Source organism: Leopardus geoffroyi, chromosome B3 (genome assembly GCF_018350155.1).
Source record: "Leopardus geoffroyi isolate Oge1 chromosome B3, O.geoffroyi_Oge1_pat1.0, whole genome shotgun sequence".
Lineage (NCBI taxonomy): Eukaryota > Metazoa > Chordata > Mammalia > Carnivora > Felidae > Leopardus > Leopardus geoffroyi.
In genome coordinates this window covers 20653049-20679991 of record NC_059337.1, presented here as the reverse complement: position 1 = coordinate 20679991, position 26943 = coordinate 20653049, and the positions used below count along the sequence as shown (strand labels likewise).

General features: G+C 41.7%; 1 protein-coding gene across 4 annotated transcripts in view; it reads right to left on the bottom strand.

Moving 5' to 3' along the window:
• FAM189A1 (family with sequence similarity 189 member A1) overlaps positions 1-26943 on the bottom strand; it is a 466939-nt gene that overhangs the window by 265089 nt on the left and 174907 nt on the right. For all 4 annotated transcript variants that reach the window (XM_045448858.1, XM_045448859.1, XM_045448860.1 and 1 more), the window contains exon 2: positions 9042-9098. In XM_045448858.1, the coding sequence (XP_045304814.1) occupies positions 9042-9098 (57 nt within the window). The remainder of the gene's footprint in view (positions 1-9041; positions 9099-26943) is intronic.

Genomic DNA, 26943 nt, shown 5'->3' with positions numbered 1-26943 from the left:
TTCTTTTTTCTTTTTTTTTTTCTGGTTTCTTTGGGATAATTAGATATTTTGCATGACTCCATTTTATTTCCATGTTTGGTGGATTAGCCAACTCTTTATTTTTTTATTTCAGTGGTTGCTTTAGAGTTTATAGTATACATTTTAGCTTATAGCAGTTTGCCTTCAAGTGACATACTTCTGCACATATCTTTTAGGAGTCTTACACTGTATACCCCCCTCCTCACCTTTATACTCTTTTTTTTCACAAATTTTCTTCTACATATGTTAAAAATCCCACAATATGCTGATATGTTTTTCTTCATATTTCCTGTTCTATGTGTACATTGAGCTTCTTAGATCTGTGAGTTTATAGTTTTTATCCAATTTTGGGGAAAAAAACATGGCTATTATTTCTTTTTTTAAAGTAAGATACAACTGACATATAACATTATATTAGTTTCATACATACAACATACTGATTCGATATATGTATGTTAGGAAATGATCACCACAGTAAGTCTAGTTAACATTCATCACCACACCTTGTCACAAAATATTTTTTCTTATGATAAGAACTTTTAAGATCTACTCTCTTATTTTTGAATATTTTTTATGTCCATCCCCACTCCTTTAGGGACACCCATTTCACATATATTAGGCTTCTTAAAATTGTCCCATATAGCTCACTAATACTCCTTTCATTTTTCACAAATTCTTTTTTTTCCATGTTCTACATTTGTATAATTTCTATTGCAATGTCTTGAGTTCACTAAACTCTTCTTCTCTCTTATTGAATCTTCCATTAATTTCATCCAGGGAATCTTTTCTCTCTTACCTTGTAATTTTGATCACTCAGAGTCCAAATGGGTATTTTTTATACCTTCCTGTCTCTACTTTTTGAACATCTGGAAAACAGTTACAATAACTGTTTTAATGTCCTGGTCTGCTATTTTTAACATGTGGGTAAGTTTTTTTTATCAGTTTAAATTGGTTTATTTTTCTCCTCATTTCAGGTTGTATTTTCCTGTTTCTTGGCATGTGTAGTAATCTTTGATTGGATGCCAGACATTGTGATTATTATCTTGTTGGTGCTGGATGTTTTGTACTGAACATTCTTGAACTTTGTTCTGGGACACAGTTAAATTACTTGGAAATGGTTTGATTATTTTGGATCTTGCTTTTAAGATTTGTCAGAAAGGACTGGAGCAACATGTACTCTGGAGCTAATTAATCCCCATACCGAGGCAAGATTCTTCTGAGTATTCTACTCACTGCCCCAGTGAATCATGAGGTATTCCAGGCTGCCTGGTAGGAAAACCCTGCTTTTATGCCTGCTCTGTTCCCTCTAATCTGCTCAGATGATTCTTTCCTAGCCTCAGGTAGTTTCCTCCCATGCAAGAGCTGATGAATGTCAGCTAAATACCCATTGGAGACCCTCTGCAGACCTACAAAACTCTCTGTCTATGGAAGTCTCTCCTCTGTGGTAATTTGTTCTGTGAACTCTAGCCATCTTGGGATCCCTAGACCTTCACCTTCTTCTCCTTAACTCAGCAAGTGTACCAGGTTCTGCCCAAGTGTCCCCTACCTGTGCAGCAGTCTGGAAACTGTCTCACAGCTAGGGACAATGTTAGGACTTACTCTTAATGGTGGAGGATCAAGATAGAAGAAATATACAGTAGAATCAGGCCAGATTTATTGCTACCAGCTAAGCAGAGATTCTGGCATTCAATGTTTAGCTGCGGCAGTTAAGAAAATCTCAGTTTGTTTGGTTAGCTGACATATGAATCCAAAGGTGGGCTACACTAAATGAAGCTGAAAAGCCAGACTTCCATAGTATACCACAAGAGGAAGAGATCTAAAGGCTTAGGGAGACTGGAATGATAAGAGTGCATTGATCCTGGGGTGCCTGGGTGGCGCAGTCGGTTAAGCGTCCAACTTCAGCCAGGTCACGATCTCGCGGTCCGTGAGTTCGAGCCCTGCGTCGGGCTCTGGGCTGATGGCTCAGAGCCTGGAGCCTGTTTCTGATTCTGTGTCTCCCTCTCTCTCTGCCCCTCCCCCATTCATGCTCTGCCTCTCTCTGTCCCAAAAATAAAATAAAAACGTTAAAAAAAAAAAAAAAAGAGTGCATTGATCCTATAAGACTTGCTCACCCACCCTGGAAGATCCAGAGAATACATATTTCACCACAACTATAAGAAATCTGTGAGAGGAACTCCAGCATCCTTGAAGAACTTTGTGGTGACTCTTCTCTGTAAGTCAGAAATCCGAGTGTCAATGTCAGTACCATCAAACTGGGTTCCCTAAATGCAATAAGGATTATTGGATTCTAGGGTGTCAGGGACCAAGTGGCAGCACTTTATCACCAAAGACCAGGTGAGTGTGGTTACTGTAATGGACAGTGGGGCCAAAGAAGTGATTAGAAGAGTATGACTCATAGAGATGCTAGGTGTTGGCTCCTAGAAGTTCTATTTCTTTAATTAAACCTTCACTGATACACATTCCCATCTTGGTTGATAAAACTTCACAAAAGTAAACCACTATCAAAAAGCTAGACTCCTCAAAAACTATAATACAAAATTCAAACAGCACTAAATACATCAATGGATCCATATGATACTCATAGTCCTACAAATCAGTGCTTTTAAAAATAGATTTACTTTGCTTTAAAAAAAACTGAACAAAATAAATGGAATTTTTTATTTATAAAAATGAATTCTAAAAAATGTTTTTAGCCTCATGCTTATTACTCTCCCAACAGTATTAGTTGTTACAAATAATCTAATGGCCATCTCAGTACTACTTCACTCAAAAATTAAAAAAAAATATATACTGCCTGTGATTATGTGTGAAACTAGTTCCATTACTAATATATAAGCAATCACAAGATATTTCACTGAATCTTTCAAAAATTACTTAAATCAGAGCTATATAATCTGATTCCTAATTGCAATCTAGCATAATGTAGAACCTTTCATAGTTTAATGTAAGAAAGACGATTATCTCAATCATAGGAGACACTCCTCAAACTATTATAAAAAATAGAAAAGGAAGAAAAGCCTCCAAATTTATTCTACAAGGCCAGCATTACCTGATACCAAAACCAGACAAAGAGACTACAAAAAGAAAGCAAGAAAGCAAGAAAGAAAGAAAGAAAGAAAACTACAGGCCAAGACCACTGATGAACAAAAATGCAAAATCCTCAACAAAATATTAGCAAACTGAAGCCAACAATACATTTAAAAATTATTCATCATGATAAAGTGAGATTTATTCCAGGAATGCAAAAATCAATATTCACAAATCAATTGATACGATACATCACATTAGTAAGGGAAAGGATAAAAATCATATGGGCACCTCAATAGATGCAGAAAAAGTATTTGACAAAGTACAACACTCATTCATGTTAAAAACTCTCAATACAGTAGGTTTAGAGGGAACATACCTCAACGTAATAAAGGCCTTAAATGAAAAACCCATAGCTAACATCATACTCAATGGTGAAAAACTGAAAGCTTTCCTTCTAAGATCGGAAACAAGACAAGGATGTCTACTGTCACCATTTTCATTCAGCATAGTACTAGAAGTCCTAGCTGCAATGATCAGACAAGAAAAAGAAATAAATGATATCTAAATTAGTAAGGAAGAAGTAAAAATCTCACTATTTGCAGATGACATGATACTATATATAGAAAACTAAAGACTCCATCAAAAAACTACTAGAACTAAAAACTGAATTCAGCAAAGTCACAGAATACAAAATCAATATACAGAAATCTGTTGTATTTCTATACACCAATAACTAAGCAGCAGAAAGAGAAATTAAGAAAACAATCCCATTTACAACTGCACCAAAAAATAAATAAAATAAAATACCTAGGAATTAATGTAACCAAGGAGGTGAAAGAATGGTACTCTGAAAACTAAAAAACACTGATGAAAGAAATTGAAGATGACACAAACGAATGGAAAGATATTCCCTGCTTATGGACTGGAAAAACCAATATTGTCAAAATGTCCATACTACCCAAAGCAATCTATAGATTTAATGCAATCCCTACCAGAATACCAACAACAATTTCACAGAACCAGAACAAATAATCCTAGAATTTGTATAGAACCACAAAAGACCCCTACTAGCCAAAGCAATCCTGAGAATGAAGAAGAAAGCTGAGGTATCACAATCCCAGATTTCAAGATATACTACAAAGGCTGTAGTAATCAAAAGTAAAAGTATGGTACTGACATAAAAACAGACACACAGATCAATAGAACAGAATACAGAGCCCAGAAATGAACCTATGATTATATGGTCAATTAACCTATGACAACGGAGGCAAGAACATACAATGGGGAAAGATAGTCTCTTCAACAAATAATGCTAGGAAAACTGAACAGCTACATACAAAAGAATGAAACTATACCACTTTCTTACCCATACAGAAAAATAAACTCAAAATGGATTAAAGACCTAAATGTGAAAACTGAAACCATAAAACTCCTAAAAGAAATCTTAGGTAGTAATATCTTTGACATCAGCCACAGAAACATTTTTCTAGATATGTGTCCTCAGGCAACAGAAATAAAAGCAAAATTAAACTATTGGGACTACATCAAAATGAAAACCTTTGCAGAGTGAAGGGAATCATCAACAAAATGACAAGGCAACCTAGTGAATGGGAGAAGATATTTACAAATGGTATATCTGGTAAGGGGTTAATATTAACAAAATATAAAGAACTTATATATACAATGCCAAAAAAAAAATCTGATTGAAAAATGGGCAAAGGACCTGAATAGAATTTTTCAAAAGAAGACATATAGATGGCCAACTGCCACATTAAAAGATTCTCAACATCAGTAACCATCAGGGAAACACAAATCAAAACCACAATGAGATATCACCCTACACCTGTCAGAATGACTAGACTAAAAAAGACAGGTGAAAACAAGTGTTGGTGAGGATGTGTAGAAAAAGGAATTCTTGTGCACTGCTGGTAGGAATGTAAATTGGTGCAGCCACTGTGGAAAACAGTATGGATGTTCCTTAAAAAATTAAAAATATAGGGGCGCCTGAGTGGCGCAGTCGGTTAAGCGTCCGACTTCAGCCAGGTCACCATCTCGCAGTCCGTGAGTTCGAGCCCCGCGTCAGGCTCTGGGCTGATGGCTCAGAGCCTGGAGCCTGTTTCTGATTCTGTGTCTCCCTCTCTCTCTGCCCCTCCCCCGTTCATGCTCTGTCTCTCTCTGTCCCCCAAAAAAATAAATAAACGTTGAAAAAAATATGTGAAATCCTTCAAAAAAAAAATTAAAAATAGAAATACATATGATCCAGTAATTCCACTACTGGGTATTTACTCAAAGAAAATGAAAAGACTGAATTAGAAAAACATATGCATCTCTATGTTTTTTGCAGTATTATTTACAATAGCCAAGATATGGAAGCAACCCAAATGTCCATCAAAAGATGAACAAATAAAGAAAAAGTGGTATACACACACACAAAGAACTATTACTCAGCCACCAAAAAAGGATGAGATCTTGCCATTTGCAATAATACGGATGGACTTAAAGCATATAATGCTAAGTGAAATGAGTCAGACTGAGAAAGACAAATATCATATGATTTCACTCATGCATGGAATTTAAGAAACAAATGAACACAGAAAAAAAAGAGACAAAAAACAAGACTCTTAAAAACAGAGAACGGGTGGTTGCAGACGGGAAGTTGGGGGGGGGGGATAGGTGAAATTGGTGAAGGGGATTCAGAGTACATTTATCATGATGAGCATTGAGTAACGTACAGAATTGTTGAATCATTATATTGTACATTTGAAACTAGTATTAACACTGTACGTTGGGGTGCCTGGGTGGCTCAGTCAGTTAAGCATCTGACTCTTGATTTCAGTCAGCTCAGCTCACGATCTCACAGATTCATGAGTTCAAGCCACACATCAGCCTCCATGCTGGCACTGCAGAGCCTGCTTGGGATTCTCTCCCTCTATTTCTCTGCCCCACCCTGCTTGCACGCACACATGCTCTCTCTTACTCTCTGTCAAAATAAACAAACTTTAAAAAAAGGCTGTATGTTAATTATGCTTCAATAAAAAAAGAAAAAAGAACCACAGTAATGGAAAAATACATATTCTCTACTGAGATAGCTATCACTAGTTTTCGGCATATGAAAAGCTCTTATAAAATACCAGGCAGAAATTTTCATCCTCTTCTCTCTGGCATCACATTCACCAGCCTGGAAGGGGCAGTCTCCTGCCCCTTGCTCTCAGACAGCCTGCTGCCTCTCTCCCTTCCCTTTTCCTAACTGAGGCTTCCCTCCAGCACATCAGTCACTCTGGGCAAGAAGTAAACCCTTCTTCATCCCATTCTGTCATGTAAGATCGTATTGAAAAAGAAAGGAGATGCAGCAGAGATTAGGTTGGGCACACATGCACCAGCCCTTCACAGGAAAAGATATTGCCAGCAAACCAATGACAGCACCAAAATCCCGCCATCAGCATGGCCCACGCATTGCTGTCCTCACCCAGCAACCCCTGCAAGGTGTCAGGCATTGGCTACGCAGGCCCTGGAGCAGTAGGGCCCAGCACTGCCTCTTCCAACCACCCCATGGAAGACAGCCTCTTTCAGAGAGGTTGTTAGTGGAGGCAGAGGGTGATGCATCCCCTGGAAATGAACCAGAATACTCATGGTAGCTTCTTCAGCTTTATACCCCCAGAAGGAAGGAAACACTATGATTAGGGTACAAGACAGAAGCAGGAGCTTGGGATAAAAGAATTATTTAAATCAAGACTTCAAGCCATTCTAGCTGAGTCTAGAGAATGAGATTTACTAATGAATCAAGACTAGATTGTCCTGGTAAACACAAGTAGAAGAACGTTCTTATGGTAGAGACAACCAACCGTCTACCAAAATCACTGCCCTCCTCTTCATAGTAGGGAGCTGCCTCTGGGAAGTGCCTGCCCGGGAAGGAACTAATTTTCCAGCTTCCTTCCCAGCCAGACAGGGCCATGTGACAGGCTCTGTGTTGAGTGATGGTCATCTTCAGAGCCTCCTCCACTATTTCTCTTCCACTGAAATGCAGCTGACTCCACAGGCCTAGGAAATTGTAGAGCCCCAGATGGAAGCAACCAGGGTCTCTGGATCACCCGTGATGGGGAATGGCCACTGCCTGGAATGCCCACTCGAGAAGCAAAGTTGTGTCATGTTAAGCCACTGAAAGTCTGGGATTTATTATAGCACCTAGTGTTATCCTAAGCCACCCCCTTACAAACCTAAGTAAGGAAAGTGGACAGTGAAACTAGGGGAACCCCTTCTCTTCTATCTGGGGCTTGGGCAGAAATAAATCAATGGGAGGAAACGCTGACCATTGCCCAGAGAGCAGCTGGTTCTACACCAATGGACAGGGATTAGTGGACAGGCATTTTGAAAGTTCTGCTGTGGTATCCCAGTCTGGTGTTTTATCCTGTTTCCTAGGGTGAGTCCCTAACACCCCACCCTACTGCTCTGGCTTCCCCAGGACACACCTGAGCCACATCCATAAGGAGTCCTGACTTCTTGTCAGCTATAAACTGCACAGCATCCTTCAGAATAAAATGCACAACCTCATGAGAATCTCCATCCTGGGGCAGGTGTGGGGGCAGGTGTGAAGGGTGGCTGAGTGATGGGTGCCATTCCTCTTGTCTTTTTACCCACACACCCACCCAAAGGATTTGTGGCTTCTTCTTGTTTGGCATCTAGTGTCAGAAGCCTTCCTCTGCCTGCACTGTGAGGACAGGTGAGGAGGAATGGAGCAAGCTGTCCCTCCATGTCCCTAAAGGACACCCAAAAGCACAGCCAAAGGACATCAGGCCCCACAGCTGGTGTGTCCACCACCATTTCCCTCTGCATAAGAGTCAGCTTGTTGATACATTAGGTGGCATTAGCTTTAAAATACTCCAGCAAGGGGCTTGGATGAAACAAGACAGGCCAGTGTTGATCTTTATGGAAGACCAGATGGGGGCTACATGGGGATTTATTATACTGGCCTCTCTTACTTTTATGCATGTTTGAAACTTTTTACATAAAAAAATAACACATTTTTTTGCAAAGAAAATTTCTCGATGGGTCATAGGAGAAGAGGCTCACTGAATTAATGCCACTCCTTCTCTTCCCCATGCCTCTTCAGGACGCCCTGGTAACTCTCATGAGGAGGAGGTGTTTACAACAGGCAGACTTGTGGGTTTTTTCTATTTCCATTAATATTTAGTACATGTCATTATCTCCAAATCTAATCACTTAAAGAAGGGATTTTAAATAATTGATTACTACAAAAGACAAAGAGGCCACACCATGTTTTTTCATTATCCATCAAAACCTAGAAAACCTCTTCGTCTGGTCCTGACACGGATGCATAAATATATTAATGCATACACTGAGAAAAACACGCATACAAATCAATAGACATGAATTTGCTTGGGGTACTTTTCAGAGAGAAAAACCATCATTTCCTTTCCATCCCCCATGAGGCCTGCCCCTCCTCCCCAACACAGTGACATAGCAATGAGAGAAAGGGTTCAAGTGGTACCCCTGCACTCTTCTACTCAAATAAATGTCTCCTCTTACACTCCCAAGTTTCAGTCTCCAAAACATACAAACAGCCAACATGTCTTGAACTCTGATAAAATATGTGCTGCCTTTGTGGTCATATGCATGCATATGTATATGCACGAACGTGTTCACACACCTAGAGAAAACGCTTGCATCTACACTTCTTACAACGTCTTTGTTCCCGGCATGTCCTTGGAGGAGGGTACCCAAAGAGAACCATCGCGAAGATGGCACATGAGCATCTCAGACAGACACCTGAGGGCTACCCTCAGATGTACGGAGGGAAGATGCACAGTGGCTGTTAACTACGTGCCCATCTGCATTGACAAGTGACAGTTTCATGAAGGTCTGCATCCTGTTTTCTGCACAGAGCCAGAATTCTTTGCCATTGCCCTTAAAGCACTCACATCTCCACAGGGAGGGCCCTGCTCCAAGGCCACCATGGAGACTGCGTGTGGACTTACCACGAGGGAGAGAGGCCTCTTCCAGGAGACGACGCCAATGAGTCCTGACAGCAGCACCTGGAAGGACAGACAGTGCAGGAAGGTAAGACTCTTTGGAATCCGTTAACAGATGATCAAAACACAGTATTAGCTGATCAACCCAAAGAAGGATGACTTCTAGAATATGGCCCACATACATGAGCTGGGTGACCATGAGGCGTGTGGTCCATCCAGACGTTCAGAGCCTGCAGCACACGGGCCTCTAAGACCACCAGGAGGTCCTGACAGGTCACTTATGTCCTTTATGGACAGGCCCAAGAACAAATGTGCTTTCTGAAAGTGTCTCCATCGGGCACTTATTCCCCTCTGGTCCTGTGAGTCATTTAGCCCTGTGACTTAAAAATCACAGAGAGGACTGAAAACACTACTTTGGGAAAAGGCAGAGCCACCCCCCTTGCATGTCACCTGAGTGCGTGCCGTCTGTGCATGGGTGCTGGATACAGCAGACCTACCAGGCCCCCCTCTACCCTTTCACACGCTTGGTCCCCAGCCAGCTTCCCACCTCACCAGGAAGGGGTGCCACCAGATGAGGTCCCGGCTTTCCACATGCTGACTCTGAGCTGCTCGCTTCTTTCCCAGGTCAGCCCCCCAGGCTTTGCTGCCCCAGGTCCCACAGAGCTGTCTCCTCCAGAACATCTTCTGGCAGCCACTCCCCTCTGTTGGCCCCTCCCCTCTGGGTAGCCCTAGCCACAGGAACACCCTCCTGTCTTCTGTTCTCAGGAGAACCACCCCTCAACTCCTGGCCAACCTTTTCCTCAGGCTGCTCCAAGCCCACATTCCCTGAGGCAGTCACTGGATGCTGATCCTGAAATTCCCAGTCTCCTTGGGTCCAGGCAGGGCAGACAGATCAGAGAGACACAGCCGCTCTCTCCCCACTACAGTGTGGCTTCAGCCCTTGCCACTGGCAGACACACTTCCCAAGGTCACCTAAGGGCTCCCTGAGTGCAACACACAAGTACAGCGATCTCAGCTTGAAGACAGGAGGCTGACCACATCTACCTATGGGTGGCACACTGTCCTCTAGGCTCTGTGTCACTCCCCTGACACTCTCCCTTCTTTGGCTGCCATCCTCTGCTCCATGCTGTCCTTCCACATCTCCCTCCTCTTCCCACTTCCCAAGACCTCTACTTGGGCTCCGGCTCTGCCTGAGCCATCTGTCATTGGGGATCCTCTAACACTATCCACCAACACCTCCTGCAGGTCAGTCCCTGACTGCGGAATCACACTGCCTGCCGGGCACTGATCCTGGTGTCACTCTCCACCTCAACATGTCCAAAAATGCACCTGCAATTTCTACCTCCCCAACCCAGTCTCCCTCTTATCGTCTCTACCTCCCACAATGGCACCCCTCCTCCTGGTCGCTCAGATGCAAATTCCAGAGACAGGCCAACATCCAACCACACACAATAAAGAGGAGAGGGCTGCAGCTCCCCCTTTGACAGGGAAATATGCTGGGAGGCCCCACTACAAGTAAGGGATTTTCTTACAAGGTCTTTTGTAAAGATAAATCACCCCAACTTTCTGCTGTGGGTATGGACCAGGCAGTTGGGCCCTGGGATGGAGGGCTTTGGTGCATTTCCCCCTGGAATTCCAAAAGGACTGAATCAGTCCCTAGAAGAGAGTATCTAGCTGAATAGACCCCCAAAGTCCCCTTGGCAAACACTTCTGCAGTGGGTGAGGCCAAGTCTTAGACCCAACAGTCTCTCTCACACCCTCCACCAGCCTCAGGTGGGTTTCCAAACACATCTGGACATCTGGTCTTTCATAGGAACACATCTGGTCTTTCATAGGAAAGACTTGTGAACTTTACTCTCTCTCTCTCTCTCTCTCTCTCTCTCTCTCTCTCTCACACACACACACACACACATACAAATGAATCAGAGAGAGCTCAACAGGGCACTCTGCTCCCAAGCATGTCATATATATATTTTTTCTTCAATGCATGCATCCTGCAAATAAGTCAATATTGACAATATTATTTACAAACATTTTCCCATCTCCCAAATCTCTCTTCATGATGCCCCCCAGCTGCAACCTGTACAGAAACCCTTGACTACTGTTATCCTGTGTCTTGTTGAGCCCAGTCCCTCGTTCTTCTTCCACAATGCCTATGACCTCTCTCTTTCCCATCTGTATCCAACACAGTCTCCCTCTTGTCATCTCTCCTGACACTGTGGCATCCCTCCTCCTGGTCACTAAAACCCAAATCCTGGAGGTGGTTTGGCCCAGCTGGCTCTGACCCTGCCATCTCCTTAGGATGTGATTCCAAAGAGTGTCCTCTGTTTTCCCTTCACACCAACACCAGCCTCATCCAGACAAAACCTGGATAGAGGATGGGAAAGCATGCCTCCCAGAAAATGTCCTTTTATACTCTGCCTTCTACTTCTCACTTCCACCATATAAAATTTTACCTATTCTTTAAGACATGGCCCAATGCCTCCTCACTCAGGAAGGGCCTCTGAATTCATGAGTACATGGGGCCCCACTAAATCCCTAAACTATGACCAGATCTCTCAAGGCATGTTTAATAAGCTCAGACAGAACTCTTTGATCTCTCTTAAGCTGAAGTTTATAAAAGTATCAAATGTCTATAGTGACCAAGTGACTCGTAACAGAAATATTATTGGAAACCCACAAACCTCCAAAGAGCAGGCATTTATAAACACAAAGGAAGTGAATATCACTTAACTAAGGCCACAGTATAAATTCCTGACTTTCCTTACTTCCATCATAAAGTTATCATTCTATGAATTCCCTCAAATATTTCCAACAAATATGGACAATTTGCTTTACTGGGGAAAACTACATTTCTAAGAATCATTAATAACTGTAATTGAGGGTGGATTCAATTCCCCTATACAAAGGAAAAAAATAAAATCATCAGACTCAGTGGGGCATGGAAATCCTGAGATGATCCCTGATGACCTGTAGCCTTGATTATCAATATGATAATCAATGATCAATTATGGTAATTATCAATATAATTTACACTCCTGCGATCCTATCTAGCACCTCTTAAAATGATGCTACCTTGGCAACACCTTGACAGCAGCCTTGTAAGACCCTGACCAGTTGACTCAGCTAAGCCATGTCCAGACTCCTGACCTAAGAAACTAAATGGTGTTGTGTTAAGCTATAAAGTTTGTGGAAGTTTGCTACACAACATAGAAAACTACTTACTATGGACTAAATGTTTGTGTCCTCCCCAAATCCACATGAAGTCCTAACCCCTAATCTGATGGTATTTGGAGATAGGACTTTTAGCAGGGAATTAGGGTTAGATTAGGTTGTAAGGGTAGGGCCCTCATGATGGGATGGTGGTCTTACAGGACGAGAAGGATCTCTCTCCCTCTCTCTCTCTCCCCATATGCACACACCATGGAAAGGCCATGTGAGGACACAGTGAAGTTTTTTTTTTTAATGTTTATTTTTGAGAGAGAGAGGTAGAAAGCGAGCAGGGGAGGGGTAGAGAGAGACAGGGAGACAGAATCCAAGACAGGCTCCCCGCCATCAGCACAGAGCCCAAGGCAGGGCTTGAACTCACAAACCGTGAGATCATGACCTGGGCCAAAAGCAAGAGTCGGGTGCCCAACCAACTGAGACACCCAAGCTCCCCCACAGTGAGGTTTTGACAGTCTGCAAGACAGGAAGGGGGTCCTCACCAGAACTCAACCCTGATCTCAGACTTCTAGCCTCCAGAATGTGAGGTTAACTTAACTGTTGGTTAATCTGCCCAATCTATGGTACTTTGTTATGGCAGCCCAAGCTTATTAATACACTAATACAACCAGAGTGCAATATTGGATTCTTGTTTTCAAATGTCCACTCTTTCCCTGTGTCTCCCCCCCACCAGAAGCTGACTTCCCTGCTCCTCTGACCTAGAAGCATCGGTACCCGATCTAACAAGGGAGGGAGACACAGGAGAATGGAGAATGGCTTGGAGGAGAGTCTTCATTTTATTTTATTTTTTTTTAACGTTTATTTACTTTTGAGACAGAGAGAGACAGAGGATGAACGGGGGAGGGTCAGAGAGAGAGAGGGAGACACAGAATCTGAAAGAGGCTCCAGGCTCTGAGCTGTCAGCACAGAGCCCGACGCGGGGCTCGAACTCATGAGCCGTGAGATCATGACCTGAGCCGAAGTCGGATGCTTAACCGACTGAGCCACCCAGGCGCCCCTGGAGGAGAGTCTTCAAAGCCTAGGTGCCACAGTGCCTCCTCCCTGAGGATGCCTCCTGGTCCACTTGGCAACAGAGAAGAATGGAGTGTACCTCTGCTCAGAAATGATCAGGTCTGAGTTTGAACTATTTTTTTGCTCAATTCCAGCTACTGGTGAGAATTACGTTGCATGTTCCGCCAGCTCAGTAATTCCTCAGGTTTATTTTGTACCACTCTGGTGAGGAACGGGGTCATGGAGCTAGTTAGGCGTGAAATTACTGCAGCTCGTGAAACCTTTGTCCCATTTAATTTGCCAATATCGTTATTCAAAGTCCACAGTTTACACAGAATATGAAGAAATTTAAGAGGGTCAGAGAAGAGTAACATATGATTAAGTGGCTGTGAAAGACAAGACCAAAAAAAAAAAAAAATGGGAAAGGCATGATACTGTTCAGAGAGAGGGGGACTTAACTTTTCAAGCACCTGCAAGTTGTTAAAAGGACACCAACCCACTTTTTTCTCCACTTCCCACCCAGCCTAATAGAGGCAAGAGATAATATTAAAAATGAGACAGAATTTCCTGCTGTTGAGGGTGATGAAAGGGGATAATAGACTGCCAGGAAGTAATGGCATCTTTAGAGCCAAAGGTCTTCCTGTTTGATTGGTATTGCTGCCTGAATACAGAGGCCTGGAATAAATTAGCTCTTTAAATCCTGTCCTCTTTCATTGCCCCAAATCAAGAATTTTCTTTGGAGCTTCATTCCTGGTTCAAAGGCAAATGGTAATGCAACATTTTAGGTAGGGAAGCAAGTCCTTCTAGAATGCAGACTTGAAAGTCAATTAAATTCTTTCATGAAACATATGGCAGGTGTGCCTAATAGCTACAGTGGTATCAATTTACCACTAAGAAGCCAGGGTTCACAGCGTTAGCAAAAGAACTGTTGTTGTAAAAAAATGGAGCAAATAATATTCTGAGTTGCCCCGAATGAAAAAAGTCTACTGACCCCGTCTCTCAAAGCTTTTCAGACATCAGACCTGTGCTATGCAAAAGTCTTCTGATTCATGGAGTGGCTGAACCTCCTACTTTATTCTACTTACATTTTCTTTTCTGAGTGGTTTTGTGTGTCTGAGTCTCCCTAGGGCCACATGGCATGGCTCACTCCAGCATGCAAACCCTCAGCCTTCGATGTCCATCTCAACTCCCTTCTGGGAAACATACATCTTCATATCCACCCCATATCCATGGCTTCTTCCTCCTTCCTTCAGAACAATTCCCAACCCACCATTCTCTCTCCTAACCATCACGCTCACCTGTGGTTCTGATGTTCTCCACACCACTTCCCACTGGAGCCTGCATCAGTACATCAAACTCAAAATGTCAACAAGGAAAGCCACTCTCCTTCTCAGCCTACTTCCTCCATAATAGAAAAGAATTCTATAGCTTTCATTCTCTCACTGTATAGTAGCAAAACTATAAATGATTAGAAAGATAGCCCCATGAAAGAAAAAAAGAAAAAAGTTAAATGTTTTAAGATATTCTAAATAACCCAGGAGTCAAAAGGAAATCCAAGTGAAATGCAACATAGTCTGTTCTGCAGTGAATGTTTCTTTGATGCAAATTACTTCATATACTGGTTGGTACCAAACTCATTTGTCCTGGCTATGCCTTGTGAGATGCAGCCTTTCACCAGGGCTCTTTACTCTGAAATTAGGGTAGTTACTACACCTGCAACTGGATTTTGTTATTTAATGAGTTAATAAAGTAGCAAATGTATTATTACAACACATTTTTTAAAATAGTCCAAACAGGCTCTGTGCTGTCAGCACAGAGCTCAATGCAGGGTTCGAACCACAAACTGTGAGATTGTGACCTGAGCTGAAATCAAAGAGTTAGACACTTACAGACTGAGCCACCCAGGTCCCCCTAAAATATTTTGATTTTAAAAAACTTCAAAATAATTGGTTTCCTTTGTAATCCTATTTCATTGTACACATTTAAAAACCTTAATCTGAGATGGGGTCCCCAGGCTTCCCTAGACTGCAATTCCACAAGGTATGAACCCTTGACTCAGAAGTTCCTTTAGTGCAGACCTTTTGGTGGTAAACTCCAGTTTTTTGTTTATCTGGAAATGTCTTACTTCACCTGCATGCTTGGAAAGTAGTTTGACTGGGTATATACGGTTCTAAGTTGACAGTTTCTTCTCTCAACAGTCTGAAGATACTATTGCACCATCATCTGGCCTCCACAGTTTTTTTTCTTTTAAATTTATTTATTTATTTTGAGAGAGAGATAGAGAGAGTGCACAAGCAGGAGAGAAACAGAGAGAGAGAGAGGGGGAGAGAGCAAGAATCCCAAGCAGGCTCTGCACTGTCTACACACAGCCCAATGCAGGGCTCAAACTCACAAACCATGAGATCATGACCTGAGCTGAAATAAAGAGTTGGACGCTTAACCAACCAAGCCACTCAGGTGACCCCAGCCTCCACTGTTGCCATCAGGAAGCTAGCAGTCCTTTTAACTGTTGTTCCTTGAAATGTGAAGCTGTCCTTACTCTTTGAAGATTTTTAAGACTATCTTTCTGCCTTTAGTGTTCTGAGATTTTTGCATATGTGTAGGTGCAGATTTCTTTTTATTTATGCTTTTTGGGATGTACTGTGCTTCTGAAACTATGTTTTTTTTTTTATTATTGTTATTTTAGACAGAGAGCACGAGCCAGGGAGGGACACAGGGAGAGAGAGAATTTTAAGCAGGATCCATGCTTAGCGCAGAACCCAACATGGGACTCGATCCCATGACCCTGGGATCATGATCGGAGCTAAAATCAAGAGACGCTCAACTAAGTGAGCCACCCAGGTGCCCCTGAAACTGACTTTATATTTTTCATTAGTTATGGAAGCTATATAGCCAATATATCTTCAAATATTACCTCTCCTACAGTCTCTCTGTCAGGGACTCCAACAGCCGCATGCACATTCCATCCTCCAAATCTCCTAGTTCTCCCTTCACATATTCCATACCCATGTCATTCAGTATTTTGTTCTGAATAAGTTCCTTAAGTTTGCCTTCCAGATGACCAATTTTCCCTGAAGGACGTTTCATCAGCTGTTGAACATTTGCATTTCTTTAGAGAATGTTAACGTTTATATTTTATGTATTTACAAGTTCTGCTTTTATCTTTCCCCAGATATGACTATTTGCTTCAGATAGTTTCTGGCTGCATGCTCATCTGTATGATTCTGCCCATAACTGCTTTAAATATTTCATATGCAGATGTCTAGAGTCCAAGATGTATAGTGAAAGAAGGCATCTAAGTCTGTCTGTCACTTGTTGTTTCTGTTGACTCTCACTTATTGCAGTTTGCCTTCTTTGATGCTTGCAGGCTTGGAAGTCTTTTGTTGTCAACACATTGCTTGCTCTTAATCAGTGACGTTCTGTGGACCCAAAATGGAGAAATTTTCCCCAAGAGAGGTATGCTTCGGCCAGTAACCGAGAAGCATCCAGCATCTAGAAACACTGATCTCCAAGGGGCTCAACTCATGGCTCAGCATGGAAATTGTCTGAGCCCTCCCCACTCCACCTCACCTTAGAGTGCAGATTCATGCTCAGGGCACATGCCTGCTCCAGCCACATACTGCTCTGACCCTGCTCCCTGCCTCTCAGACTCCAGCCACCTGCCCCTCTGGCCTTGATTCATTGTGTGCTGTTTGTTTGAGGGTGGGGTAGTGGACCCCAGAGATCTGCAATGCCTCCAGGATCCTGTCCTTTGTCCAGTGTCAGAGTGCCAGTGGATTCAACATCTGGTGAGGGCTCACTTTCTGGATTATAGATAGCCATCTTCTCATATGGCCTCACATGGTAGAAGGGACAAGGGAGCTCTCTGGAGTTTCTCTTATAAGGGCAATAATCCCATTCATGAGGATTCCACTCTTGTGACATAATCACCTCTCAATGACTCCACCTCCAAATACCATCACACTGGGGATAAGGATTTGACATGTGAATTTTAGGGGGACATAAACATTCAATCAATAGCACCTAGGATGTCATAGATGATCACAATTCTAGGAAAATATAAATTACTACAATTAAGTCCCCCCAAAATCAAAACACCAAATGTACCTATAAACACCAAGAAATTGGGAAAGTGGTCAAACAGCCACAGGCAAATTCTTCAAAAGCTTTAAAGTATAGAGATTTCCAACACTATTTAATTTTTTTCTGAGCACAGAGGGAAAAAACAAGGTAATTTTCCAAATTCTTTTTACAAAGGTCAGCATAATAGTTACAAACTTGTAAAACATCACAAGAATAGAAACAGACCAATTTTACTTATAAATAGAGGTATACGATTTTTAAATAAAATGTTGTAAAACAGAAGTCAGCAATACAGTTAGAAGAATAAAGAACAAGGCGAGGGGTTCATGCCAGGAATGAAAAGATAGTTCAGTAAGAGGAAACACAGTAGTAAAATTAATCATATTAATATGACAAAACTGAAAATTATCATTCCAAAGAGGTATAAATAGCATTTGATAAAATTCAATCACTGTTTTTTTATGAAAAAAAAAAAAACATACCTTAGTTTAATAGGACAAATAAAAATGCCCACAATTGCCACCTATATTTAAAATTAATATGAAAATACCAGCATGGTGTGCAGAATTATGAGGCGGTCCCCAAGATCCCTAACTTCTGGTGTACACCTCCTATAGAATCCCCTATTTTTGAGTCTGTGGGGTGGATTGTGAATATGTTGAATTTCAGTCCTGTGGTTAGGTTACAGTATTTGACAAAGGTGAAAGGATTTTTCTGCACACTTAGGTCCAAAATAAGTTTGGTTTTGAGTTAATCAAAAGGAAGATTCTCCTGGGTGGGCCTGACCTCATCAGGCAAACCCTCTGAGTCTGGGCCCTTCGTGAAATCAAAGATTTGAAACACGAGGGAGATTCTGCTGCTGCCTGAAGAAGTAAGCTGCTGTGTCTTGAGAGCAGCTCTTAACAGCTGGATCTTTTCCAGCTCACACTTGGCAAGAAAATAGGAACTCAGTCATACAGCCACACAATAACCTGAGGACTGTGCAAACAGATCTTTCCCTCATCAAGCCTCTGGATGAAAATGCATCTGGTCTTACTTTGATTTCAGCCTTCAGACCCTGAACAGAAACCCAAATATTCCAGACTCTGGGCCCATGGAAACTCCAGACTCACTAAACCTGTGCTGTTTTAAGCCACTGTGCTTGTGGTAATTTGTTCTATAGCAATAGAAAACTAATACAACCAGCTAATAAAACAAAACAAACAAACAAAAAGTTATAAATATGGAAAGAGGGGGCATAATTATTACCACTTGAAAATGACACGCTTCTCCATGTAGAACACTGAAGCAAACTGATCAAAAAGAATAAGAGGCCAATCAGAAGAATTCAGTAAATCATATGGCTAGAAAATTAATATATTTAAAAATTATGACACTGCTTATATTTAGTGAACACTGACTGTATGACATACACTTACTAAGGCTTTATACTTTAATTCTTTGTGTCCTGACAACCCTAAAAGGCATGTGTGATTTTTGTGCCCCACTGCACTGATGAGAAAATTAAAGTACTCGCCCACATTACAGTGTCAGGATATAAGCTCATGAACTACAGAAAAAATAGCTTTCCTATATGCATGCAAAGACTGATTAGAAAAGAGAATGAAATTAAATATTCCATTTATAACAGCAAGGAAAAAGGCAGAATGACTTAGAACACAAAGACTAACATGAAATGAGGAAGAACAATATCAAAATCTTAAATATCTACTGAGAATATAAAAGTCCTCATATTTGATACAAAAAATCATTTTTTAATTTTTTTAAAGTTTATTTATTATGAAAGAGAGAGACAGAATATGAAGGGGAAGGGGCAGACAGAGAAGGAAAGAAAGAATCCCAAGCAGGCTCTGCACTGTCAATGCAGAGTCCTACATGGGACATGAACTCATGAACCTTGAGATCATGATCTGAGCCAAAATCAAGAGTCAAATGCTTAACCAACTGAGCCACCCAGGCTCAGGCACCGCCCCCCAAAATCATTTTTTAAAATAGAAAGACCAAAGATTGCACAAAGTCCATGAAATTCTAATTAAAATACTATAAAGGGAAAAAGGAAATCTATTCAATAAAAAGCATTGGAACAATGGGTTAGTCACTTGGAAAGAAATAAAACTTATTTTCTACCTTACTCTTTATACCAAAATAAATTCCAGAGTAATCAAAGAGTAAATCATAAATTAAAACCTGAAAGACCTAGAAGAACATGGAAGCATTTTTAAAAACAATCTTGAAAGGAATTTAGTGTTTTGAGGCATGACACAGAATCAAGAGTCCTCACAGAAAAGATTAGTAAATTTCAAATGTTTATATTAAAAGAATCCATATGTAATAGTAGACTGGATCTTTGCTCTCAATCCCAGGGCCTCACCATATTAGAAGCATAAGTCCATGCTTCTTACGGGTAACATGGAAGCCTCCCAAGAGAGTGCATACAGTACTCATCCTCTCCCAATGCTGGGCTTGGCCATGGAACTTGCTTGGCCACACAGGGTGGAGGTGGCCATCACTCCCAGGACTTCCGGGGCATCTCATGTTGCCTGCCACCCAACATCAAATGCAGCCTAGGCCACAGAATGGACATATAGCACACACTGGGGCCACCCCAATGACCTGCAAACCAGAGCAGAAAACAAAGACTGGATACTGCCAACCACTGAGTTTTGGGGTGCTTCTTCATTCAGCCTTATCATGGCAAGAGCTGGCGAACGTTAGTGGTTTAAAAAGAACATAAAATGGAAGACCAGTTCCAAATGGGAAAAATACTTAAAATACATACAACAGACAAAAGGTTGATTGTCTTAATTTATAGAGTTCATATAAATTAATAAGAAAGGGAACACCTGGGTGGCTAAGTTGGTTAAGCACTGCCTCTTGATTTCAGCTCAGGTCATGGTTCTCAAGCCCTGAATTGGGCTCTGTGCTGACAGCATGGAGCCTGCTTGGGATTCTCTCTCTTCCTCTCTCTCTCTCTCTGCCCCTCCCCTGCTGGCATGCGTGCATGTGTGCTCTCTCTCTCTCTCTCTCTCTAAATAAATGAACATTACAAAAGGGGAACCACTCAATAGAAAATATGGCCAAATATGTTCACATTTTTAATGGAGGATAAACATATAAAGGGATGCTTAAACCTACTCTAATTTTTTAAAAGCAAGCCAAAACAATACGACAAATACTTTTTATCAGGCTGCCAACTTTTTGGTGAAGTATGATAAAATCCAGTGGTGGCAAGAACAGAGGAAAAAGAAGTTCCTCTTTAATATTATTGGTGTTGGTATAAAATGATGTAGTCTTATTTCATGGCAATTTCATAAATCTCTCAAAATAGGAAATGCATATACTTATATTGAATGATTTCACTACTGGGAACACAGCCTATGGATACAGTACCAGAGGTATGGCAAGTCACTTACACAAGGATGTTTAGAGCAAAAACCTGTAACAAGTGGGTAACAATAAAGGGCTAGTTAAATAAACTTTGATATTTACATAGAGCGTGAATATATGCATTATGAAATTGGAAGTAGATCTGTTTATGCTACTGCGGAAAATCTCAAGCATAAATAATTGACAAACAAGATATAGCCCAGTGTGCATAGAATCATCCTATTTGTATAAACAGAGAAATGGATGGATGCTAGTACATACATAAACGTTTCTCTCTGGAAGTATTCACAAGGAACTTAACAATGGGAAACTGGAAGAGAGAGGAAGGGAAGAAACACTTGCTATTAAATGTGTAACTTTCTGAAATACTAACCTTTGATCTGTGCACGCATTATATCATGAATATTTTAAACTATGCATACCACTGGAACCTGTAATTCCACTTCTAAGAATTCCAGGTATTAATCAAAGTGTTCTTTATAATTTTGAAAATGGGAAATGACCTGGGTGTTTAGCAAGAGAGAACTGCTTATATTTATTAGGTCTTTTCCAATTGCTGCCACTAAATCATGTTGTAGAAGAATATTTAGTGCTGTGTGGAAATGTTCACACCACATAAAAGAAAAAGAAGAAAAGAAAGAGCAGGCTACAAAATGGTATGGAGGGAGGATAATTTCCCTTGCATTAAGTAAATAAATACAAATGCAAACACACAAAATACATAAAGAAATCAGCACTAGATCCCAAAGACAGCCATGATCATCTCTGTAGAGTGGGACTTTGGCTTCCTCCTTGTACTTTTTAGGTTCCCATGTTTTATAAATAATAGAAAAAAATACTTTACTGAAACACAAGCTAACAACAGCCGATTCTACCTTCTAAGGGGATGGGTATACCCAGGTAAGAGGGACATAATTCCCTCTAATGCTCCCTTCCACAGGTGGGAGAGGTGGATGGGGCCAAATTCCAACTTGCACTGAGGGCCCCTTACTTCAGAACAAATGTTGAGGGTCTCTGAAGACTTATGGCCTTACTAAGAAGACAAGAAACCAGAATCACAAGCACTGTGATGAGGGTCCAGAAGGTGGTAGGGATCCAAGGTGTGTGGGGGGAGGTCTGGTCCGCCAGGTAAGATGCCATAGGCAGGTGGCCATAGGCAATTCCATATGGCTGCTATTCTTTGATGGAGAATAGGAAGAATTTAAGAACAGTAAGAACTGAAGACATAAATGCAAGTTTCAAAGATGAATTCCAACTAGTACCCAAACGTGTGTAAAAGCCTCCTGCCCTTCTACTTCCCTCAACCAACACAGGGAAGAAAATATGAAGTGGGCAGGTATACTGCCCAGTTTGGAAAAGAATACTATAGAAACCATGTGCAAATCATTTTGGTTCTCTCCTTTTAAAAGTCTCCTCTTTGCACAATAAAAACAATGTATTTGTTGATACAGAACATTAATTCCATTAAAATCACATCAAGTATAATGAAAAGCTATCAGAGTATAATTATGTAAGCAAATTCACGGACCCGCATCAACTTTTAAATCCACTGGAATTACAACAGGAAGTGAACATGCCTCGTAGACAAATTGCTCCTTCATCTCCAAATGATTATGAATAAAGGCCCACTGTACTAATGTTAGAAACCACACACTTCATGCAAACTCCAAAATCTAGGACTTTTCCTTAAAGGTGCCTTTGCCTGGGTTTTCCTAGAGGCAGCCTATTCTCAGGGCCAGAGGCTATGCTCCTAAACCCCTGAGTCTTCTGAGTTAAACTTGTCCCAAGTCACACTCCCTTCTCAGAATCCCTTGAGCCTATAGACTGGATCCTGCAGGGTCCCCTGAATTCCTGTACATTCACAGTTGCCCCTTGGAGGATTTCTTTGCAGTCCAGGGGGACAGGTGCTACCCCCCCCCCAGGCATCCCTATGTCCTTGCACCAACCCTGGTCCTCTTCAGCCGTCCAAGCCATACACAGAGACTTGGGTGCAGAGCGAATCTTCTTTCTGGAACTTAGTGAGGTGCCCAGAGGAGGTAGAGGGTTGGGATAACAGGGGAAGGGGGTAGGGGGACTTGATTTCTATGAGAGGGCATAGGAGCACTTCTATACTGCTGACCATCCCATGGGAGTGAGGACCATGCCTGCTGATGACCGTCCAATTGAAGGGACTCATGCTGGGACACCTCGGCCCCCACCCCTCACTCATGGTCTATATCTACCCACAGGCTTAGATACTTCTAGGACTCCCAAACAGAGGCTGGGGAACCTGCACAACTGTGTCATGCTGGCAGCATGTAGGGGATCTCCCCCTAATGGCCCTGGATAGATGTAGTGGCCTCCCCAAGGGCTGGGTAGCAGGGGTCAGGACCACTGCTATTTTCCAGTCCTGTTCCCCTTTCCTTGCCACTGGTCCCTGCAGCCACCCCTCCCTGAAACATCCCCTGCCCATCTCCTAAACCCTTCTCCTTCCCTCTATAGGTGATCTGTCTTGGGACAGCTTATTCTCACTGCTGCTGCATCCTTCATTGACTGTCTCCAACCTCTTCCCCCAGCCTCTCTGCCTTCCAGGCCCCTGTGCACATCCCCAAGCCTATGGAAACCTGCTGGATGCCTTATCAGCAGGTCTGACTCAATAGTGCCAACCATGCCATCACACCTCCACCCCAGCCAGGACATTTCCTACCTCAGTCTGAGGCCTTTCAGAAATCTGAAGTTACGCCACTTCCCTCCCTGACACCCCCCTCATGCTCACATCCTATCCAAAGCAGGTACATCACACTGTCCAACTCATACTAGATACACCTCTTCTGCCCATGCCTCTACCCTCCATCCACACTGGCTACCTGGCTGTCACCTCACCACCAGAACTACAGTAACAGCTCTACAACATGTCTCCCTGCCCCCACTTCTGACTGCATCTCGAACCTATTCTCCATTCTGCAGAATCACATGCCCATTCAGATATGACCACGCCCTCTCCTCTTCTGAGACTCTTCCCTTCTTCTGCCTTTGGGGTAAGTCCCAAATCTTTAGGCTCAGAGAGTTCCTGCCTATCTGTGCTGCCTCATCCAGGTCCCTCCACCACAATGAATTGCTTGGGCCTCCCCCTTCCTGCACCAGAATGTGCAGTCCCCCAGGAGAAAGCTACGGAACCATGGTAACAGGGCACCAGTGCCCCCACCCCATCCATGTGCCCATTTTCCTGGCATGCAACAAATCCTGGGGGCAGAGGACATACCTTTTTCATGTGGGCAGTCCCCAAACTGAGCAAAGGGCCTGGGCATAAGTGATGTTCCTGAAGGCTCTTGGTGTGCAGACACTCAGTCTCCCAAGACTACCCATCCCCCTCACCTGCACACCTGTCCACTTCTGTAGCCACAATGAGGCAGCACAGCCTAAGCAGTGGTGTTCTTACTTTTACTCTGTATTTTATAACAAAGGTAATGCAAGTTCAACATATAAAAATATATGGGGCTTTCTGGAAAGCCCTACAAGCTAAAGGAAGAAAAGGAAACAATTTATTTCTCACCACTTCTATAACTTCTATTATAGATTGGACCCTATTGTATTCTACTTAACTAGATTTTTTAAAAAATGGCTCATAGTCTTGTCAATAATCATTACCATATAATGTATCATGATCATGACATCACATCCTGTAAGTATTCATTTACATCACCTTAATGGCTGAATGATATTCCACTGTATGAAAATATCATCACTTATATATGTATGTATATATGTATATATGTATGTGTGTATGTATTTTAGAGAGAGAGAAAGAGTGAGAGCAGGGAAGGGGCAGAGAGAGAGAGAGAGAGAAAGAAAGAACCTTAAGCAGGCTCCACATTCAGCAAGGAGCCTGGCATAGGGCTCAATCCCATGATCCTGGGATCATGACCTGAAGTGAAATAAACAGTTGGACGCTCAACTGACTGAGCCACCCAGGCATCCTTACAGCTTTTAAACCTTTGCCTGGATGCCTAAAATGGTGGTTCAGGGAAACATGGAAAGGTGGAGAGATGGAGAGCATTTGGTTAGCTTCAAAGAGTAGAACCCAAGGAACAACTCTCACCAAGGACTATCACAACGAGTACCTCATTATGCATCAACTCAGGAGGGGCTCATTGTCTCCCTTCTTACAGACAAAGAAACCAAGTCTCCAAGATGTGAAATAATCTGTTGAAGGAAACAGATCTAGTAAGTTTCAAAGTCAACACTGAGAAGCCTAACCAATTCCATGAAAGAGTCAACACTCGTGAACAGCAAAGACATACTACAGAAGAAATTTCATGCTTAGGAAAGACTGTTTTAGGTCCCCAGTCCCATGTGCAATAATCTGAGTACAAAAAGAAACTTTCTTATAGTTAAAATATGTATTATATTACAAATATAATTCATGGCTATTTTCCATATAAATAATCTCAAATCAAGATTTGATTTTCTCTAATGGCTCTAGTCTGAAAAGAATAGTTATGAACAGGAGTGGAAAGACACACACATTCACTGCTTCTTTAATTGTATTTTCTGCAAAACTCTGCAATACTATTTTTAATATCTGATTACACCATCAATAGAGCTATATTCCACAAAAGCAATTATGTTTTGCTCAGCAAAAAATCAGAATGGAATAATATGTGGCATACTAACAACTGTAAGAATAGAAGCAATTTAGAACATTTTAGAATAATGATTGGGATCATTTATTCAGGATTTACAGCAAACACATTTTAAAGACATGCTATCATGAAGTCTACTGCAAAGTTTAAGTTATGCACGACACAAACAAAAAATGCACAGGGAGCACAGTATTTTATCAAAACATTAATAACAGCACTCTAAAAACCTGAGCTTTTATCAAACACTTCCTGCTCACCAGCTCTCTCCAGTGTAAAAGCAGCATTTAACTTAATGTGCTTTCGTTTTCTTTAAGAGCTCTGTCCAAATGTCTGTCAAGTACTGAAGTGGAATCCTTCAACAGGAAAGGCAAACAGGGGGCAACCTCCTCCCACAACCAAAAGAGACAAAACTCCTCCATCACAGCACCACTCCTGGCCAAGTGCAGAGGGGACACCATGCAGAATCCTCCCTGACAGTGTTCCAGGTACCATTACTTAAAATTTATATTGCTATGTTTTACCTACATAAAGGTCCTACTGAATAAGTCAGAGCAGTTAGAGGGATGCAATTATTTATGCATAAGGGAAGCTTGACTTATGCTTCTTAAAGGCAGTTCACAGTCATTAAGGTCTTCTACTTCTAAGTAGGCTGGAGTAGTTAACAGCACATCAATGTTCCCATCAAGAACAACTGGAAAAATTAGATAAAATCCGGAAACTAACTCTTTGCAAGAAGCTGAGAGCAATGAAATTCAGAGCAGTTGCACTGAGGAGAAAACTTTCCTCCTAGAGTGGAGCTAACCTCTGCAACTTCCTTACCCTGGAGGCATTGGCCAATTTGTGGCAGAAGCAGAAGCCAGAGAACCCTGTATTGGCTTCACACGGAGACTTGGGATGCAAGCACAGGTTTGGCTTACCCCTTGGGATATTTTCCAAATTCTGAGGGTAAAGCACATAAATCTTTAACTAATAGCCACTGAAAAGCAGAGTGAAGATAAAGATTGTAATTCAGAAACCCCAGAGGGAGGGTCTATGAAGAATACAAAAGAGTACCATTTGAAAACCCCACAAGGCCAGGACTTACCAAAACAAGACTGCAGCTCACCTGGACTACACACTACTTCTGACACATCAGTCCCCACCTGCCATAAGGGGATGGCTGTCAAACAATCCAGATAATGAAGTTAGCTGGGCACCTTCAGAATCATTATGTCCAAGAAAACAAAAGATGGACAAAACAAATGAAAGGAAGAATTTCACTTGATAATTAAAAGCTTTAAAAATCAAAGAGAAAAAGTGTAGGACTAAAAAAAGAAATACCCAAAATTTATAATTCAGTGGATGGGTTTAATATCAGATTAGATACAGAAGAAAGCAGGACTAGTAAACTACAAGACAGGTCAATTAAAACAAGTACCCAAACTAAAAGATAAAGAGAAAAAAGTAAAAAATAATATTAGAGCAATATAAGACATAATGAAAAGACCGGACATGTGTAATTTGAGTCCCAGAGAGAAAAAAAACAAAAAACAAAAACAAACAAACAAAAAAACAAAACACCCCCAGAAGAGTGTGGAAGACATATGGCTAAGAATTTTCCA